Below are 21,083 nucleotides of genomic sequence, written 5' to 3'. Positions count from 1 at the left end.
ATTACTGTATAAATGAACATGCACAATGTCATGTATGTCAAATATGTAAGTTGAAAACGCTGTATGTTGAAAACAAACATCAGGGGAACGTTACAAATCAAATGTTACTTGTTACATGAGCCAAATAGAACAGTTAAATGCTTACTTACAAGCCCTTAACCAACAATGCAGTTTTAAGAATACATTTATTTATTTAAAAAAACACAAAAAAAACAGGTAACATTACAGAAACTTTCTCTCCCAACGGTTCAGTCTTTTATGTGTATTCCCAATAACCAGTCAATTTGTGATTTATTCGTATAGTGAGAGTGAATGTAGTTTGGTCAATAGGTTTTTATGTGAGATAATTATGCTTGGTAAGGGCCATATACTCCCTTAATCCCATACCAATGTTTAGAAAGAGGTACAATTTGGGTGGTTAGGGTGTGTATTCTTGTTTGGCAACTTCTTGCAATGAATGAAGATACTTGTACTTTGTCTTGCTGAGGCAAGAAGCCATCCAATTAACATAAACACAGACACATGCGCACCCACACACACACACACATATTGTATCTCCTAGAGGGTTCACATATCCTTGAGCAACACGAGATTAGCTCTACCTCAACACAACATACAGTTCTATGTAACCAGAGAGGTCTGCACGCCACAGTAGCTAGTCTGTGGGTGAGTGGCCTACACAGACCTATCATTACAGTGGCTGATCTAGGTCCATCATTTATGTCTCTCTGCATGGCGCAACACACATGTACATGAATACAGACACACACATAGCCTACACACACACACACACACACACACACACACAGACACACATAGCCTACACACACACACACACACACACACACACACACACACACACACACACACACACACACACACACACACACACACACACACACACACACACACACAGACACAGACACACACATAGCCTACACACACACACACACATTAGAGCACAATGTTCACATTAATAGAATAGAGATGTATATTGTTAAAAGGCCTTACTCTGCTGAAAAGCTGCTAGATAGTATGCAATCAGGCTTACAATGTTTACATCCTACACCACCATCAGAAAAGCTTGTAGGATCAAATGACAGTTGTGTAACATTTGCTGCAGGGACTCAGCCAGGCCGATATCACCTGACCTGCCTGCACATGGCTCTCCTTTGTAACCAAAAGACATCATTACATTACATGCATTGGCTGATCTGCTCTGAGTGTAACATCTGAAACCAATCTCAAGTGTTAAAGAGGGATTTACTTTGCGTAGGCTATCTATCTTGAATCTGTTTAATTACTACATGTGCGTAATGACGCGTGCGTAAACCCTTTGGGACGTGTATAGTAACCTATCATATATTGCTTTTTACTGTTCTAAATGGATAGGGTTTTATCGGAAATCGATGTGAAGAGTTAACAAATTCAAGACAGCTAAAACATTTTTTTCATTTCGGACGTCATAATGCAATGGGCGGGATATAGTCTCCCCATGACAGGCATAAAATGTGTGTTGGTGTTACTGTGAAAATAAACTCTCATCAGACAACTCTCATAAAATAATCTAGTCATATAGAATATAATTTCGTAAATATAATGGTTTATTTTTTCTCTTCTCTGTTGGTTATTTTATTTACCGCTCTATGCTATGTGTGATCCTCTGTCCTTTCCTTAGCTGGCAATCTGGGTTCCAAAAATCTGTCACCATTCCAAAGCGATGCGTCTTCGTATGGCGAGCAGAGAGAGGAGAGAGATATTTAGAGCGAGACATATTTCTTTTTCCACTGCCGAAGAGAATACCGCAGCTATTAATAAATAAATAACGACGTAGTAAAACTGTTTGACAGTATGACAAGATCTCCTCTGACTTCTTCTTCTAAAGACACGAAATAGCCTGACGCAAGCATGTAATATCGGTCTCAAATCACGTTAAAGCGAGCTGCATAAATAATGCGGGCGTGAGTAACATATACTGTAAACGAAGGGATATATCAGAGAGGATAGCGGAGGGCCAGTGGTAAGCGGCTCACCACTACGAGCCTGTCGTCTGTGCCAGACCAAAGGCGGGGAGAGTGGGCCGAGACAGCAACATGTCGAACCGAAAACATCGGGACAACCAAGAGATATGCGCCCGCAAGGTCCGGGAGTTGGCCCAGGCTGGAGTAAACAAACACTGCTTCGAGTGCACTCAACCCGGGGTGACTTACATCGATATCACCGTGGGCTGCTTCGTTTGCACGTCGTGCTCTGGAATGCTGTAAGTATGGATAGCTTCTTCTATAACATGCATATTGCGCATAGGCTATTAGGCTACTTATGCCTACAGTTATAATAAAACTATACAACTAAGCCCATTGCATGCCAACCCGGACTCATGGGTAGACGTAACATAGTAAATGTAAATTTGGTATTCTCCAATTAGAATGGTGTTCATTTGTGTGTGTCCATTATCCATTTTGTATGATATGTTACGAATTGCAATTCGTACAATATGCTACGAATTGCAATTTCTACAATATGTTACCAATTTGCAAAACAAATGATATTGTAACGACCCTGGGTTTATAAGCGCGGAAATCGACTCTGCCGCACGAGCATGCTTTTGTGGCACAATCGATAGCGCGCCGGACCTCGGGCTAGGAGGTCGAGGGTTCGAGACCTGCTCCCTGCTGTTTCATTACATTGGTGTCAGAAGTGATCGGACCTTGTATCCACGACAGTGCGTGTGCTTGGCCGGTGAGGGCGTTCCTGTAACACGTAGAGTCCCAAGCTAGCGCGAGGACGCGCTCTTTGAAAGGAGGGAGTAGTGTAACGACCCTGGGTTTATAAGCGCGGAAATCGACTCTGCCGCACGAGCATGCTTTTGCGGCACAGTCGATAGCGTGCCGGACCTCGGGCTAGAAGGTCGAGGGTTCGAGACCTGCTCCCGGCTGTTTCATTACAATATGTTACGAATTCCAATTTGTTGTAGCTAACGCTAATGTTAGCTAGGCTGCAAATGTTCGTTAGGCTAGGGTTTAGGTCAGGGTTTCCCAAACTCGGTCCTCGGGACCCCAAGGGGTGCACGTTTTGTTTTTTTGCACTAGCACTACACAGATGACTCAAATAAGCAATGAATCATCAAGCTGTGTAGTGTTAGGGCAAAAACCAAAACATCAACCCCTTGGGGTCCTGAGTACCGAGTTCGAGAAGTGCTAAGTTAGAGGTTAAGGTTAGGGTTAGGACTTAAGTTAAAGGGTTAAGGGTAGAGATAGGTGTTAGCTAACATGCTAAGTAGTTACAAATTAGCTAAAAAGTAGTAAGTAGTTGCAAAGTTGCTAATTAGATAAAACGTTAAAGTTGGCCGTGATGAGACTTCCACACACAACCTTTGGGTTGCTAGAAGTTCCCAGTGTACGCCCACCCATCCACCCCGACCAATCACCCAACTTAATTTTTTTCCTTAATTAACCTTCTGTCTTATGTAACCATACCAATCGTAACATAATTTGAGTGTCACCGGGTGCACACTGCCTGCCCTCCAGGACATCTACAGCACCCGATGCCACAGGAAGGCCAAGAAGATCATCAAGGACCTCAGCCACCCGAGCCACAGCCTGCTCAACCTGCTACCATCTAGAAGGCGGAGATAGTACAGGTGCACCAAATCTGGGACCGAGACTGAAAAATAGCTTCTATCTCCAGTAGGAATGCACAATATATCGGTAAGCATATCGGAATTGGCCGATATTAGCTAAAAATGCCAACATCGGATGTCTAGTTTAACGCCAATGTGCAAAACCGATGTCAAAGCTGACGGGCATACCAATCTAACATAGGTAGATGGCGTAATGACGCCACGAAAAATATAGCGCTACACGTGCAACACAGCATTCCTAACCTAGCCCACAATGTCTGCTGTGTGGATCGTGCAGTCAACAAGTCGAGCAGTCATTTGAAAGAGTAAGAACATTTCAGCGAGGCAACGCAAAGGCGAAATCCATTAATGCCAAGATAATGGAATGAATTTCCCTTGACAATCAACCGTTCTCTGTCGTGGATGATGTTGGCTTTCGCAGACTGGTCGGGCACCGGTACACACTACCACGTAGGCACTACTTTTCAGATGTTTCCCTACCGGAGTTACATAGTATTGTTGAAACTCGCATCCATGAGCTACTTGCTATGGGTGTCACTGCTATTAGCTTCACAACTGATATTTGGACCAGCGATGTCAGCCCCATGAGCATTATGAGTCTGACAGAACAGTGGGTCCACGAGGATTTCGTACTGAGGAAAGCCGTATTGCATGCTCAGGAATGTCCTGGTTCTCATACCACTGCATGTTTGAACATGTTTGAAACTTGGAAACATGAACACTCCTAGCTCCATTCGAACAACTGACTCGAGAAATAAGCTCAACTGCGTCTGCAGCTGATGTGATAACCTGTCATGGCATTGAAATGCCTGCTCAACAAAAATGCCAACACAGACCGTCGGTTAACTTGGAAAAGTACTCTACTAGAGGCTGTGAACAGGCGATTCGGTGGCATTCTCTCTGAGCCTCTAATTTGTCACCACCATGCTCGATGCTAGGTACAAGGACCGCTACTTCGATGCAGACAAGAAACAGGGTTTACGTGAAATGTTACAGACACAGCTGGACAAGATGGAAACGGACACAGTGACAGTGCGCACCAAGGAAGAGAGGCCACGGACAGACAGAGCTGAAACTTCACTGCTTGACATGTATGACGAAATCCTGGTTGAGACTGAACAAATGAACAACGAAACAGCACAGCAAGTAAGTGAAAGAAATAGGTTTTGATTTTGTTTTACTGGTAATGGGGACATACGTAAATGCCAACAAAATAACTTTTTGCTCAGTGTGTGTGTGTTGCAACTATTTAACTGTACTAGAATTCTTAAAAGGCCGCACAAATTTTAAAATTTGGTTACCGATATCGTTTTTTTGGGGGGGGCAAGGAAAATATCGGATATCGGACAAAAATGTAATATCGGTGCATCCCGAATCTCCAGGCTTTCAGACTGTTAAACAGTCACCACTTCCCGGCCCAGTACCCTGCCCTGAACTTTAGTCACTGTTACTAGGCCGGCTCAATCCTGCACCTTAGAGACTGTTGCTGTAAGGACCGACGCCGAGACAAGAAGCAGGTACAGGGAGTTGACATTTAATTAGGAACAGACAAAGAGCAAGACATTAACAAGGTCAGCACACTGATTCACAATGACAAACGACAATCATTGCAGCAGCGGGGAACAGAGATGGGGAACTGACAAATATAGGGGAGGTAATAAACAGGTGATTGAGTCCAGGTGAGTCCAATAATACACTGATGGGGGATGGCAGGTGGGCGTAATGATGGTGGCAGGAGTGCGCAATGCTGGGGAGCCTGACGCCCTCGAGCCCCTGGGGGGAAGAGCGGGAGCAGCTGTGACAGTTGCCCTATGTACATAGTCATTGACCACAGGTCACTTTAGTAATGTTTACATACTGTTTTATCCGGACTCTGACATTGCTCGTTCTAATATTTATATATCTCTTAGTTCCTTTAGATTTTGGGGATGTGGGTGTATTGTCAGGTATTACTGCACTGTTTGAGCTAGGAACATAAGCACTTTGCTACACCTGCTACATCCGCGCTACACCTGTGATCTGTTAAATATGTGTATGCGACCAATAAAATGTGATCTGATTTGATTACTATGTTAGGTCAGGTTTATGAGACCAGGCTGTGCATGCAGATAATGATTAACCAGTATGTTGCATCTGCAGATTCAATTTTAGGATGCTGCTGTTACATTTGAGTATTGACAAGAAACTTTAACATGTGTCTCTTCCTCCCCTTGGTGTCCTATGCTACAGTTAATCAGACTACCTTATCATTTTCAGGCGTGCTCGTAGTCGCGCTCGTGTTACGTTTCATTTCGGCATGGCTCCAGGTTTGGCGTTCTCTTCAGGCTCATGTATTGTATTCTGCATGTAGACCATAGCTCAGATCCCCAACAGATTATAGGCTGTGGCTGAGAGACATTTCGCAAGGTTTCACTAATTCGCAGCGGTGAGATTTTAGCACAGGTTTAGAGTCTTGGACTGGCTGTCTCACTCCAAAGAACAGTGAATGAGCACAATATTATGTACTGTTGTGTAAGCCTTCTCTACACTGTATACATTTTCACTATGGCCATTTTCACGGTAACAATTCATTTTCACTTTTTCTCACAGTCACCTGTCATTGCATCCATTTTTTTGAACAATTTAAATACCCTCTACATCCCTTTCCTCTTTTAAATGCTGTATCACAATTGGTCGTCTTTAGCGATGTATGTTATAAATGTGGTTTGCCCCCTTTCACATATCTTACATATCTCTTTTATCGGTTTCTCTTTTTCCAATCTCTCTCTTCTCTCAGGAGAGGACTCAACCCTCCCCACAGAGTCAAGTCTATCTCCATGACAACCTTCTCCCAACAGGAAGTGGAGTTTCTGCAAAACCATGGCAATGAGGTGAGTGACAGTCAGGTGGGCTTGTAGGCGGGACTTAACAGTATTACACCTGTATTTCACCCACCTCATTTCAATTCTGGGCATAATGCTCAAATCTCAGCTGGATACTTCAAGATTTCAACAGCAGGAAAAGGTGAACAAAACACAACCATGAGGCATACTTGGACTCCTAACATTCAGTATTCAATATATACATGTCCCAGGATGAATAGAGCAAGAATAGATTATATATATATTATAAATAGATATCATAAATGATAAATGTACATCCTTGGGCCGAGGCCACCAGGAGAGGGATTGAGGCCACATGAGATGGATGAATCTGTCTCTGTCTAAGGAATAGTTTTTTAATGTGAACTAGACTAAATAAGGTCCAGCTAAAATCTCATCCATCTTTATGAGATAGAAGAGGATGCTTGATGCTTCCCTCTCTTGTACCAGTCAGACCAATAGAGTGTAGCACTGTTTGGTGGTTACAGGCTTTTTCTGGAGGAATGTAGGTGCTCTGCCCAATTTGTGCAGTGAATCGGATCGAACATCGCAGTTACTGTACACACAAACCACCTCATCACTGTGTGTGTGTGAGGGAAAGAGAGAACGTGTGTGTGTGTGTGTGTGTGTGTGTGTGTGTGTGTGTGTGTGTGTGTGTGTGTGTGTGTGTGTGTGTGTGTGTGGTGAGAGAGCGTGTCTGCAGTGAAAGGGATCAAACTTTACAAAGTTTACATAACACAATTTCATTAGAAATTAATTAATGTGTGCGTGCGTGCATGAGTGTCTGATTCATTGCACAGATATCAGGTAGAAAAGTCTGGATAGTCAGATTTGGTTAGATTAATGTGTTGCATGTTGGTGATTCATAATTAGTCAGTGAGCTACAGTAGTGTCGATCAGAGCATGTGACTAGCATGTTAACTAATGTGTTGGTAGGCAGATGTGTCTATTGTTCATTTTCTACATTATTATTTTGGTGTGTGTGTACAGAAATGTTTAACTACATTTGTGGGGTTCAGAAGTCCCCACAAGAATAGTAAACAAATGAAAATTGGACCAACTGGGGATCTTTTTGTTGGTCCCCACAAGGTCAAATGCTATTTCTAGGGCATTTAGGGTTAAGGATATAATTAGTGGTAGGGATAGAATTAGGTTTCAAGTTAGAGCTAGGGTTAGTTTTAGGGTTAGGAGCTAGGGTTAGTTTTAGGGTTAGGAGCTAGGGTTAGTTTTAGGGTTAGTAGCTAGGGTTAGTTTTAGGGTTAGGAGCTAGGGTTCGTTTTAGGGTTAGGAGCTAGGGTTAGTTTTAGAGTTAGGAGCTAGGGTTAGTTTTAGGGTTAGGAGCTAGGGTTAGGTTTAGGGTTAAAGTTAGGTTTTCGGTTTAAGGTTAGGGTAAGGGTACTGGTTAGGGTGAGATTCAGGATTAGGTTTAGGATTTTAGGGAAAATAGGATTTTGAATGGGACTGACTTGTGTGTCCCCACAAGGTTAGTTGTACAAGACTGTGTGTGTATGTGTGGTGCCTATTGTTGATGTTCTGCATCATTATTTGTGTGTTCGTGTTTGTCTGTGCGCACGTACGTGTATCTGCGGCTCTGCACGTGTGTAGGTGGGGAGGAGGACCTGGCTGTGTGTCTTTGAGCCAAAGACAGATGCATGCTTCGACACAAGGGACTCACAGAAGCTCAAGGAGTTCCTCCAGGACAAATACGAGAAGAAGAAATGGTGAGATGCACTATTGTAAAGTGGCTGTTCCACTGGATGTCATAAGGTGAATGCACCAATTTGTAAGTCGCTCTGGATAAGAGCGTCTGCTAAATGACTTAAATGTAAATGTAAATGTGAAAAAATCAATAAAGATATCATATCTCCATAAAGATATCTACAGTTGAAGTCGAAAGTTTACATACACCTTAGCCAAATACATTTAAACTCAGTTTTTCACAATTCCTGACATTTATTCCTAGTAAAAAGTCCCTATCAGTTAGGATCACCACTTTATTTTAAGAATGTGAAATGTCAGAATAATAGAGAGAATGATTTATTTCAGCTTTTATTTCTTTCATCACATTCCCAGTCGGTCAGAAGTTTACATACACTCAATTAGTATGTGGAAGCATTGCCTTTAAATTGGTTAACTTGGGTCAAACGTTTCGGGTAGCCTTCCACAAGCTTCCCACAATAAGTTGGGTGAATTTTGGCCCATTCCTCCTGACAGAGCCGGTGTAACTGAGTCAGGTTTGTAGGCCTCCTTGCTTGCACACGCCTTTTCAGTTTTGCCCACAAATGTTCTATAGGCTTGAGGTCAGGGCTTTGTGATGGCCACTCCAATACCTTGACTTTGTTGTCCTTAAGCCATTTCCCCACAACTTTGGAAGTGTGCTTGGGGTCATTGTCCATTTGGAAGACCCATTTGCAAATAAGCTTTAACTTCCTGACTGATGTCTTGAGATGTTGCTTCAATATATCCACATAATTTTCCTTCTTCATGATGCCATCTATATTGTGAAGTGCACCAGTCCCTCCTGCAGCAAAGCACCCCCACAACATGATGCTGCCACCCCCGTGCGTGCTTCACGGTTGGGATGGTGTTCTTCAGCTTGCAAGCTTCCCCTTTTTTCTTCCAAACATAAAGATGGTCATTATGGCCAAACAGTTCTATTTTTGTTTCATCAGACCAGAGGACATTTCTCCATGTGCAGTTGCAAAGCGTAGTCTGGCTTTTCTATGGCGGTTTTGGAGCAGTGGCTTCTTCCTTGCTGAACGGCCATTCAGGTTATGTTAATATAGATACTTTTGTACCTGTTTCTTCCAGCATCTTCACAAGGTCCTTTGTTGTTGGTCTGGGATGGATTTGCACTTTTCGCAGCAAAGTACGTTCATCTCTAGGAGACAGAACGTGTCCCATGGCATCTCTAGGAGACAGCTGCGTGGTCCCATGGCGTTTATACTTGCGTACTATTGTTTGTACAGATGAACGTGGTACCTTCAGGCGTTTGGAAATTACTCCCAAGGATGAACCAGACTTGTGGAGGTCTACTTTTTTTTCTCAGGTCTTGCCTGATTGTTTTTGATTTTCCCATGATGTCAAGCAAAGAGGCACTGAGTTTGAAGTTAGGCCTTGAAATACATCCACAGGTACGCCTCCAATTGACTCAAATGATATCAATTAACCTATCAGAAGCTTCTAAAGCCATTACATAATTTTCTGGAATTTTCCAAGCTGTTTAAAGGCACAGTCAACTTAGTGTATGTAAACTTCTGACTCCATGGAATCGTGATACAGTGAATTATAAGTTAAATTATCTGTCTGTAAACAATTGTTTGAAAACTGACTTGTGTCATGCACAAAGTAGATGTCCGAACCGACTTGCCAAAACTATAGTTTGTTAACAAGAAATTTGTAGAGTGGTTGAAAAACGAGTTTTAATGACTCCAACATTGGTGTATGTAAACTTCAGACGTCAACTGTATATGTCAGACGTACCACCTATTTCGAACTCATCCCAACTCAAAGTTGTACACTGAGTTGAATGTGTTAAATGTCCATTCAAATCATTTTTAGCACAATGCATTTACTTACATTGGGAAAATTATTTTTTATTAGTTTAGTCTCATTGAAATAAAATCTCTTCTTCAAATGTAGTCACAGCAACATGGAACTTTTTTTCAGGCATTTTTCGAAGAACAAGAGCCGGAGGGAGGTGGAGGGACCCTGGAGCCCGCCGGGGTTGCAGGCCTTACCCTCCTCTCACGGCCCCCCGCCCGCCCAGGCCCCATCCCACGCCATGCCCCCCTCCGCCAGACCCATACGCACACTGGTGAGATACATAACTCCTCCGATGGATTGAGGAGATGCTATAGAGGCAGAGGGATATTTCATGTATATAAAGCTTTATTAAATTAAATTGAAGGAGAAAGTAAAGAGGAAAGGGGGGAGAGAAAGAATGAAGAGATAGGGAGAGAGAAAGGAGGGAGAGATTGATAGAAAGCAAGAGTAATAGAGTTAGAGGTGTTACTGTGGAGAAGACTAATAGAGTTAGAAGTGTTACTGTGGAGAAGACTAATGGAGTTAAAAGTGTTACTGTGGAGAAGAGTAATAGAGTTAGTGAGAGGTGTTACTGTGGAGAAGAGTAATAGAGTTAGAAGTGTTACTGTGGAGAAGAGTAATAGAGTTAATGAGAGGTGTTACTGTGGAGAAGAGTAATAGAGTTAGAAGTGTTACTGTGGAGAAGACTAATAGAGTTAGAAGTGTTACTGTGGAGAAGACTAATAGAGTTAGAAGTGTTACTGTGGAGAAGAGTAATAGAGTTAGAAGTGTTACTGTGGAGAAGAGTAATAGAGTTAGAAGTGTTACTGTGGAGAAGACTAATAGAGTTAGATGTGTTACTGTGGAGAAGAGTAATAGAGTTAATGAGAGGTGTTACTGTGGAGAAGAGTAATAGAGTTAATGAGAGGTGTTACTGTGGAGAAGACTAATAGAGTTAGAAGTGTTACTGTGGAGAAGAGTAATAGAGTTAATGAGAGGTGTTACTGTGGAGAAGAGTAATAGAGTTAGAAGTGTTACTGTGGAGAAGACTAATAGAGTTAGAAGTGTTACTGTGGAGAAGAGTAATAGAGTTAATGAGAGGTGTTACTGTGGAGAAGAGTAATAGAGTTCGAAGTGTTACTGTGGAGAAGACTAATAGAGTTAGAAGTGTTACTGTGGAGAAGACTAATAGAGTTAGAAGTGTTACTGTGGAGAAGAGTAAAAGAGTTAATGAGAGGTGTTACTGTGGAGAAGAGTAATAGAGTTAGAGGTGTTACTGTGGAGAAGAGTAATAGAGTTAATGAGAGGTGTTACTGTGGAGAAGAGTAATAGAGTTAGAAGTGTTACTGTGGAGAAGAGTAATAGAGTTAGAAGTGTTACTGTGGAGAAGACTAATAGAGTTAGAAGTGTTACTGTGGAGAAAAGTAAGAGTTAGAGGTGTTACTGTGGAGAAGAGTAATAGAGTTAGAAGTGTTACTGTGGAGAAAAGTAATAGAGTTAGTGAGAGGTGTTACTGTGGAGAAGAGTAATAGAGTTAGAAGTGTTACTGTGGAGAAGAGTAATAGAGTTAGAAGTGTTACTGTGGAGAAGACTAATAGAGTTAGAGAGAGTGAAGATAATGTAACACAGAGGAGAAATACACCCACCCACTGTTTGGTTCCCACCCCCGTCTCCCCTCTCCTCCAGTCCCAGCTCTCGTCCTGGGGGGACAGAGTCCCCGCCATCTCCCCTGCGGACATGAGGGCTGATGTGTTTACCGGCCGTGCTCCCTCACGCTCCCAGAGTTTTAGAGACCCCCCATTGAAAGGTAGGACTGTTCACATTCTTTTTTGGTACCATGAATAATGGAACCTGAGGCAACATTGTTTGACGCGTTTCTTCTTTCTCTTTCCACCTCTCTCTCTCTCTCTCTCTCTCTCTCTCTCTCTCTCTCTCTCTCTCTCTCTCTCTCTCTCTCTCTCTCTCTCTCTCTCTCTCTCTCTCTCTCTCTCTCTCTCTCTCTCTCTCTCTCTCTCTCTCTCTCTCTCTCTCTCTCTCTCTCTCCTCTCTCAGAGTCTCTACTGAGAGGTATAGAGAGACAACGTCCAGGCTCTCTGTCTTCAACGATGGGACCCCAGAGCCACGCCCCCTCCTTTCCTGCCCTCCCTCGACCCTCAGGTAAAGACCACACCCTCCTCTACTTAAATATCTCTAATTTTCTCTCTCTCAACTTTTACCTCCTTAGCCAGTAGCACTTTCAAAAACAACTTCACTTTAGTTTTTTAAAAACCTTTATTTAACTAAGCAGGTATGGCACTAACCCGTACAGTAATTGATTGTGTCCTGAATGTTTATTCAGAGGTATAGAATAGAACAAAACAGAAGAATATAGCCTTGGTGGGTGTGCCTACTCGCCAGTAGTCCTGTACTCTTCTGCTATTAATTCTGATTAGTCCGTTTCTCCCTTCAAAGTCCCCGGTCGGAGAACTGGCCAGGTCAGGCAGAGACACACTGTACCCTGAGATAGATAGATGGAAAGAGAGAAATAACACGAATAAAACTATTTTTAGAGAGTGGACAATGCCCCATTCAACAGGGGCCCAATAGTATTTCACAGCTCAGAAGTATGCTATGATTCTGTCCAGGACAGACCCTATCCAGGAACACATTCAACTCCTGCTGGCTGCTAATACATGTAGCATGCTATACGTTTGTGCAAAGCTAGGATTTCCCCAATAAGCCATTGAGGTTCTATTGCTATCTTGTTTTAGTGAGGCTATTGGATGGTCAAGTCACGATGGAAAAACATGCATGGACACCCTATTGCCTATATAGTGCACTACTTTGCAGGCCCTGGTCAAATGCAGTGCACTATATAGGGAATTGGGTGCCATCTCGGACTCACCCCCAGCCTTCCTTATCTCAGCCATCTTTGTTTGGTCCTCTCAGGTCGTACAGTGTCCTCCTCGGGGGGCTTAGCCCCCTTCAGGGCCTTCCCTAAGTCTCTGAGTGTGGATTTGGGGGGGCTCAGCCAGCAGCAGAGTCACAGTGCCCTCAGCATCACCCCCCCAGCCCCCAGCCCAAACACACACACAAACCACCAGGACCGCTACGCTGCCCTGTCCCAACTAAACAGTGTCTTCTCTGACACGTCGCCTGGACCTGGACCTACAGGTAAGGGTAGAAGGAGTGTGTGTGGGGGGTGGGAGAGGGTGGGTGTGTGTGTGTGTGTACACATTTTACTATACTCGTGAGTACCAGAAATCCTCACAAGAATAGTACACCAACAAAAATTCAGAGAAGTGAGGACATTTTGCCGTTCCTCACTTGTACAAATGCTATTTTAGGCTTAGGGGTTAGGTTTAGGATTATGGTAAAGTTTAGGGGTTAGGTAAAATAGGATTTTGAATCCCAAAAAAGACCTCACAAGTATAGTAAGACATAGTTGTGTGTGTGTGTGTGTGTGACTAAGTGAGTGAGAGTGAGATTATTGTCAGCTACATTGCATAATGCCTTACTCTAAATGCCAAAGTTTTACTAAGTGAATGACCCCATTGTGTTTTCTGCACTCAATACTAAACCGGTGGGTTGTTACAGGACTACCTTGGAAATATGTTCCAGTTTTGATTTAGCAATGCTACTAACTGCTAACTAATGATAACATAAATGTGCAGGAACAATGCCTTAGGCATGTTTGAACATATATCATCATATATCATCATATATTTCCATGATTCAATACATAATATCTCTCCCCTGGGCAATAATATACTGTAGGTAGATTTATGTGTAGTTTCTTTTGATTAATATAGCATTGAACTATAAGTTTTTTTTTACACTGCACAGTCAATAGTTATACCTTGACCAATCACACACTGGGAGTGGAAACTTTGCACCCTATGTCAAATCAAATCAATTACATGTGATCTCTGAAATTAGCCTCCAGCTGAGCCCTGTGCTTATAGACTGGGTGGCTGACAACATTACGAGGCAGAAGGCCATATGGTGTTATGATTCAGAGAGGTCTGATAGCTAGCAACAATGACAAGAAGCTGCCATGTGGGGAATCGTATGTGGCTTGTTTCAGCTCGTTGTAGCTTTTTATTGATACCATGTCTTGTTTTGAGGTGTTGTGACTCATGTCATGTCTATGCTAATATTGGCTCAAATTTGCTAGCTAGCTAACCAACAACTGTAATGATGAATTTGAGAGACAAGTGCTCATTGTGCAAATGTATTTATGTTTTCAATAAACATTTGGAGACAAAATATAGTTTACATGTTGTCAACAATCTAAGACAACCCTGTCTGTTTTGCCCCATAGTTGTGCACGCGTCGGTTTTGTTGTTAAACCTAGAAAACCAACCCGTCTATGGTTCGTCTATTTATTTGAATGTGTGTTTTCAGCACCCCCCGGTGGACTACCCCAGTATAGCACCCTATTTGGGAACCGCCTGTCCTCCAGTTCCACTCCTGCCAGGTAATGAATGCGCTGTCAAGCAAATACACTTAACGTTCCTATTTAATGCATCGAAGAAGTGTAGACTCTGTTAAAGTGCACCAGTCCCGGTACAAATACATCGTTTTATTTGCTCAGGATATCTGCATGCCCTTGGTTTAGTAATTCATGACAGGCTCACATCATAGCTGGAGGCAACTGCAATATTAAGTTGACTTGTTTTTAATGTTCATGCATGTAATAATATATAGTTGGTCCTAAGTCTTTCCTCTTCTTTTCCGACTTCTTCAGCTCTCCAGGCGTGGATGCTGTGTCGGGATCCCAAACATTTGCAAGTAGGCAGTGTTACAAAAATATTAATCAATCATGGAGGCAGGGGCGCAACTTTTGTTTTAGAAGTTGGGGGGGACATCTTTTTTTATATATATTTTTTTCACCTGTCGGTTAAACACTCCAAACAGCCTACCCAACAGCCTACCGGTCCTAAAGCACACCGTTGCCTCGTTTTGTATCACGTTCCCATGATAAAACTGGCGGGGACAAAAATGCAATTTCAGAATGTCCCCCCTGTCCCCAGTGAAAGTTGCGCCCCTGCATGCAGGTGTATATTTTTCATGAAAGACTTTGAAAGGCTTGAACATATCCATGAACTATTGTCTCTCTCTGTCTCTCTCTCACTATCCTTGTCTCTCTGTCTCCTACCTCCATGTCTCAGACTTCCCCAACCCGTTCAGCTCCAGTTCCAGCTCTCAGCAGCAGCAGCAGCCTGCCCTGTCCCCCAGTAACCCCTTCAACAGGTCCACCTCAGGAGGTAAGCTGCCAGCAGAGCACTACTTATTCAGCCTGGGGGCAAAGGTCAAGAATGTACAGTAACAGGGGTAACTGTATACAAGTAATTTATAGACAGTCTTCATTAGTTAATAGTTCATGTAGTTTAAAAATCACTAACAAACAGTTACATTGGAGATTTGGGACCCCTGGATTCTTGGTTTATTGTAATATTTCAATGTAATGTGTGTGACTTAACACCCTTATGTTGTGTTTCCCTATGCAGGTGACTCCAGTGGGTTCGTCAGCTCTCCAACCTCAGTGTTCCCTCCGTCCTCCACCTTCCCAACTCCCGCTACCCAAAATGCATTTCCACACAAGCATGCCAACAACCAGGAAGCCAACGGCAAGTATAAGTGGACTATAAGTCTATTCTAATTCTCATGCAATTTTTTTCTATTCTCGGACAAAATTATTTTGAGAATTTTCTCCAACTGTATAGGACAAGAGCACACAAAAAGTGTTTACCATTTGGTGTTCTATATACAGTATATCACAAAAGTGAGTACACTCCTCACATTTTTGTAAATATTTGAGTATATCTTTTCATGTGACAACACTGAAGAAATGACACTTTGCTACAATGTAAAGTAGTGAGTGTACAGCTTGTATAACAGTGTACATTTGCTGTCCCCTCAAAATAACTCAACACACAGCCATTAATGTCTAAACCGCTGGCAACAAAAGTGAGTACACCCCTAAGTGAAAATGTCCAAATTGGGCCCAATTAGCCATTTTCCCTCCACGGTGTCATGTGACTCGGTAGTGTTACAAGGTCTCAGGTGTGAATGGGGAGCAGGTGTGTTAAATTTGGTGTCATCGCTCTCACACTCCGTCATACTGACTGGTCACTGGAAGTTCAACATGGCACCTCATGGCAAAGAACTCTCTGAGGATCTGAAAAAAATTATTGTTGCTCTACATAAAGATGGCCTGGGCTATAAGAAGATTGCCAAGACCCTGAAACTGAGCTGCAGCACGGTGGCCAAGACCATACAGCGGTTTAACTGGACAGGTTCCACTCAGAACAGGCCTCGCCATGGTCGACCAAAGAAGTTGAGTGCACGTGCTCAGCGTCATATCCAGAGGATGTCTTTGGGAAATAGACGTGTGAGTGCTGCCAGCATTGCTGCAGAGGTTGAAGGGGTGGGGGGTCAGCCTGTCAGTGCTCAGACCATACGCCGTACACTGCATCAAATTGGTCTGCATGGCTGTCGTCCCAGAAGGAAGCCTCTTCTAAAGATGATGCACAAGAAAGCCCGCAAACAGTTTGCTGAAGACAAGCAGACTAAGGACATGGATTACTGGAACCATGTCCTGTGTGTTAACTCGAAATGACACAACGACGAGGTTCCAGTTTAACAAAGTTTACTATACTATATGAACACACTACAAGTAGCCATTACACTCAAGGCCAGGTCCATCAACGACAAGACTTCCTGCGCATGCGCACTCTTGACTGAGTGATAGCCCCGTAATAACAGAACTATAGGGATACTTAAAACATGAACTTAACACTGTGGTCTGATGAGACCAAGATAAACGTATTTGGTTCAGATGGTGTCAAGCGTGTGTGGCAGCAACCAGGTGAGGAGTACAAAGACAAGTGTGTCTTGCCTACAGTCAAGCATGGTGGTGGGAGTGTCATGGTCTGGGGCTGCATGAGTGCTGCTGGCACTGGGGAGCTACAGTTCATTAAGGGAACCATGAATGCCAACATGTACTGTGACATACTGAAGCATGATCCCCTCCCTTCGGAGACTGGGCCGCAGGGCAGTATTCCAACATGATAATGACCCCAAACACACCTCCAAGACGACCACTGCCTTGCTAAAGAAGCTGAGGGTAAAGGTGATGGACTGGCCAAGCATGTCTCCAGACCTAAACCCTATTGAGCATCTGTGGGGCATCCTCAAACGGAAGGTGGAGGAGTGCAAGGTCTCTAACATCCACCAGCTCCGTGATGTCGTCATGGAGGAGTGGAAGAGGACTCCAGTGGCAACCTGTGACGCTCTGGTGAACTCCATGCCCAAGAGGGTTAAGGCAGTGCTGGAAAATGATGGTGGCCACACAAAATATTGACACTTTGGGCCCAATTTTCACTTAGGGGTGTACTCACTTTTGTTGCCAGCGGTTTAGACATTATTGGCTGTGTGTTGAGTTATTTTGAGGGGACAGCAAATTTACACTGTTATACAAGCTGTACACTCACTACTTTACATTGTAGCAAAGTGTCATTTCTTCAATGTTGTCACATGAAAAGATATACTCAAATATTTACAAAAATCTGAGGGGTGTACTCACTTTTATGATATACTGTATATACAAATTACAGTACAGTACATGCTTTGCCAAGAAACAAAACAGTTCATCACTGCAGTGCTGCATGGATGTGTTCTCTGGCTTGGCTGCAGCAGCATACCATGTCATCTGTTATGTATGGGGTTTGGCCTGTGATCAAAATCAACTCTGCCTCCTCAAACCCTAAGAGGAGCCAACATCACAGCTAATGATGATCACAGCGTCTTCTCCCATGCTTACATAATACCAACTCAGTCCCCAAATATAGAGTTAGAACCCATGGAATTAGAATGAGTGAAACTTCCATGGTCTGAGGGGTGTTGTCTATTCTAGTAATTATTCTATGTTCTATGTTTGTCAGACTAGTATTGGATGTATTAGTCTTTGGTCCTAATGTATCTCTGATTTTGGGGTGTTATTGGGTTTGTAGGTTTTACCTCTTTCCCTGCATCGGACTCTCAACCCAAAGTTCCTCGTCCAATGTCAGTGAACCCATTCACTGTGAGTACCACACCACACCACAGCAACACTACAATAAGCATTGAGTGTACTTCAATAGATTTGCACAGTTTGTTGGGGATTTGGACCGCTAGCTGCTAATGCTTCATTCAAAAGGCATTGGAGGGCTTTTCTGGTGATGTAGATGTACAGCAGGAACTCACCATCTCCCTCCCTCTCTCTCTCTCTTTCCATCTCTCCTCACCCTCTCTCTTTCTATCTCTCCCTCACCCTTTCCCTCTTTCCATATCTCCCTCACCCTTTCCCTGTCTTTCCATCTCTCCCTCCCTCTCTCTTGCCATCTCTCAGGGGAATGTTTACCCGAGTAGAGGAACGTCGCGAAACCCTTTCATCTGATAGCGGCGCCCCCGGCTACCCCCCAACCATCCCTGGGCACATGAAGACCAGTGAACTTTAGGAGCTGCTGCCATTTCAATGCCTCTAGAGTATTTTCGCCTTCAGAGAGAGGGGAAACATTCATGCAGGCTCCTCTCCTCTCCCCTGTACGTACGTGTGTGTGTGTGTGTGGAGTCTCTGTACAGTAATGTTGATCCGTTGAAATAACGTGTACAAGTGCGTGCCTGTGTGTGTGTGTGTGTCTGTGAGTGACCATATATTAAAGGTGTTTGTATGACAATAGAATCCACCTCAGGGCTCAGTGGGTGCCATCAACAAGACACACACACACACTTCGCTGTTTCTCCCATGTCCCGCTTTTGTGCAACAACAGTACGCCAAATCATCACATTCGGCTTGCTTTTTGGAGCCACCTCTGCAAACGGCCTTCAAAAACTCCCCAAAACTAGCCAGTCCAGTCAGTCAGTCAGTCAGTCAGTGTGTATCAAGTTACAGAAGGGAGAGATATCCCACTTCAAGGCTATGAGAGCTGAACAAGACGAGGAAAAAATTATGACAAGCAAGCATTTTTTTCCCTTAGTGATGGTTATGGCAGCCTTAACACAACATCCTCCTAATGCATGTAGATAGGAGGACATTACAGACAAGCCTGTCTTTACCCCCATGTGCTGTGTGTATGTATGTGGAAACCACGTTTGTATTGTTTTATGTCAGTTTTTGTCTTGAGTAAATCATTTGTGTTTCAGTCTCAGGCTGCATGCGCTTGGAGGGCTTCAAGAGGAGATACTATTGAATGTAAAAGCTATTTTCAAAACAGAACTGTTTTATTTCTCCCTGTAATGGACCAAATGTTTGTTATTTTGGGTGAAAATATGGAGATGAAATTGATCTCTTGCAAACAAAAGAAAGAGTTCTATTGAGCAAGTGTTTCTGATGATGTGTCCATGTTCATAAATTTAAATATTTGTTTCGTCTTTAAACAGTGTCTAGTTCTTTATTCGGTGTGTGAGAGAGAGAAAATATTCCATAATATATAACTTGTAACAAACTGTTTGGATAATCAAATATTTACCCAAGTAATTGCTTCCGTTGGCTTTCAGCCAATTATGGATAGCCTATTTAAAAACCTCCCTATTGACAACTTGAAATATGTCAATTCAACCACCAGGCGGCGTATGTTGCACAGTTTTCTAGCCTTGTCCATGAGGTGGCATATACGCTGAGTGTACAAAAGATTAAGAACACCTGCTCTTTCCATGATATGGACTGACCAGGTGAAAGCTTTGATCCCTTATTGATGTCACTTGTTAAATACACTTCAATCAGTATAGACGAAGGGGAGGATACAGGGTAAAGAAGGATTTGTAAGCCTTGAGACATGGATTGTGTATGTGCCTTTTGCGGTAAAGGTGCCAGTCGCACCGGTTTGAGTGTGTCAAGAACTGCATCGCTACAGGGGTTTGGTCCACCACCCAAACGACAACTTGGCACAACTGTGGGAAACATTGGAGTCAACATTGATTGAATCATGTAATTATGCCTACACAATGTCCATTTTTCCCACTACAATTAAATCGATCGCACTAACAGCTGTAACAGGGTTAAACTGAAAAGTACAAACAAGCCAATGGTACCATCATCGGGGTGCAATTTGACGAGGGTTGCATTTCTGGTTATAAAATGTCTCAATCGTGCAGCACATCAAATGATCTTCAAAATAGCTTCGCAAGTTTCACAATATTGGCTGAAGCGCATAGGCATTCTTATAAGAACGAAACGTCATATGAAATTCGATTCAAGTTCGCACATGAACTCAATGCTCTCTCTCTATCCTTCGCTGTATACTGTCTCTCGCCCTCTTCTGTCACTACGGACAAGCGTTGACTGACAGCTTTTCACAGTAGCTCCGCGCCATAGAGGGGACAGGAGGGCAGCAGTTGCAGCGAAGTATTCAGTACACTGCTGCCAAGCTATACAGTAAATGGATTAAAGCACTCAGCTAGCTAAATAGTAGTAGCAGACACATTACTGCAAAGAGAAAGGAAAGGTAATATTTAGTATATATTTTAAAATACTGGACTGGACTAGAGGACCTCTCTCCCTTGCATACATGTGTTAAAGGGAGGGAGGGGGACGCGACTGAATGATGTTTGAATCATCTAGCTAGCGAAAATATTTTTGCTGTCATTGAATAGAAGTTTAGGTTGTAGTTGAAAAACAAGAATTCGAGTGCGATGGAGTGCCAACCACCCGACCCGCAAAGCTACGAGGACGTTCGAAAGAACGGCTACCTCCGCAAGCAGAAATCCATGCACCGGCGATACTTCGTCCTCCGGACGGCCTCGGAGAGGGGTCCAGCCCGGCTCGAATACTACGAGAGTGAGAAGAAATTCCGCGGAAAAACACCCGTCCCAAAGAAAGCCCTGGTGCTGGAGACGTGTTTCAACATCAATAAGCGGGCTGATGCGAAGAACAAGCACATGATAGTGCTGTACACCCGAGCGGAGAGCTTTGCCATCGCGGCAGAAAACGAGGCGGACCAGGACGAATGGTATCAGGCCATGGTGGAGCTCCAATGCAAAAGTAAGTAAACATATATAGCTAGCAAACTACAGCGAGCTCTGACTGCAACCCG

General features: G+C 43.3%; 2 protein-coding genes across 2 annotated transcripts in view; both read left to right on the top strand.

The window, feature by feature from the left end:
* Positions 1 to 1,589: 1,589 nt before the first annotated feature.
* On the top strand, positions 1,590 to 19,428 carry LOC139534545 (arf-GAP domain and FG repeat-containing protein 2-like). The gene is made up of 13 exons (XM_071333749.1): positions 1,590 to 2,260; positions 6,417 to 6,510; positions 8,107 to 8,222; positions 10,171 to 10,318; positions 11,713 to 11,833; positions 12,079 to 12,183; positions 12,955 to 13,179; positions 14,413 to 14,485; positions 14,756 to 14,799; positions 15,180 to 15,275; positions 15,519 to 15,638; positions 18,024 to 18,094; positions 18,401 to 19,428. Exons 1-13 carry the CDS (start codon positions 2,094 to 2,096, stop codon positions 18,446 to 18,448), a joined length of 1,428 nt encoding a protein of 475 aa, XP_071189850.1. The 5' UTR covers positions 1,590 to 2,093; the 3' UTR covers positions 18,449 to 19,428.
* An 841-nt stretch (positions 19,429 to 20,269) lies between these two features.
* Positions 20,270 to 21,083, top strand: part of LOC139534544 (insulin receptor substrate 1-B-like) — an 85,863-nt gene continuing 85,049 nt past the window's right edge. The window contains exon 1 of the mRNA XM_071333748.1: positions 20,270 to 21,031. Within this exon, the coding sequence (XP_071189849.1) occupies positions 20,683 to 21,031 (349 nt within the window). The 5' untranslated portion in view covers positions 20,270 to 20,682. The remainder of the gene's footprint in view (positions 21,032 to 21,083) is intronic.

This window comes from Salvelinus alpinus, chromosome 11 (genome assembly GCF_045679555.1).
Source record: "Salvelinus alpinus chromosome 11, SLU_Salpinus.1, whole genome shotgun sequence".
Classification (NCBI taxonomy): domain Eukaryota; kingdom Metazoa; phylum Chordata; class Actinopteri; order Salmoniformes; family Salmonidae; genus Salvelinus; species Salvelinus alpinus.
The sequence above is the reverse complement of the archived record's forward strand: the minus strand, read 5'-3'. Positions and strand labels throughout refer to the sequence as shown.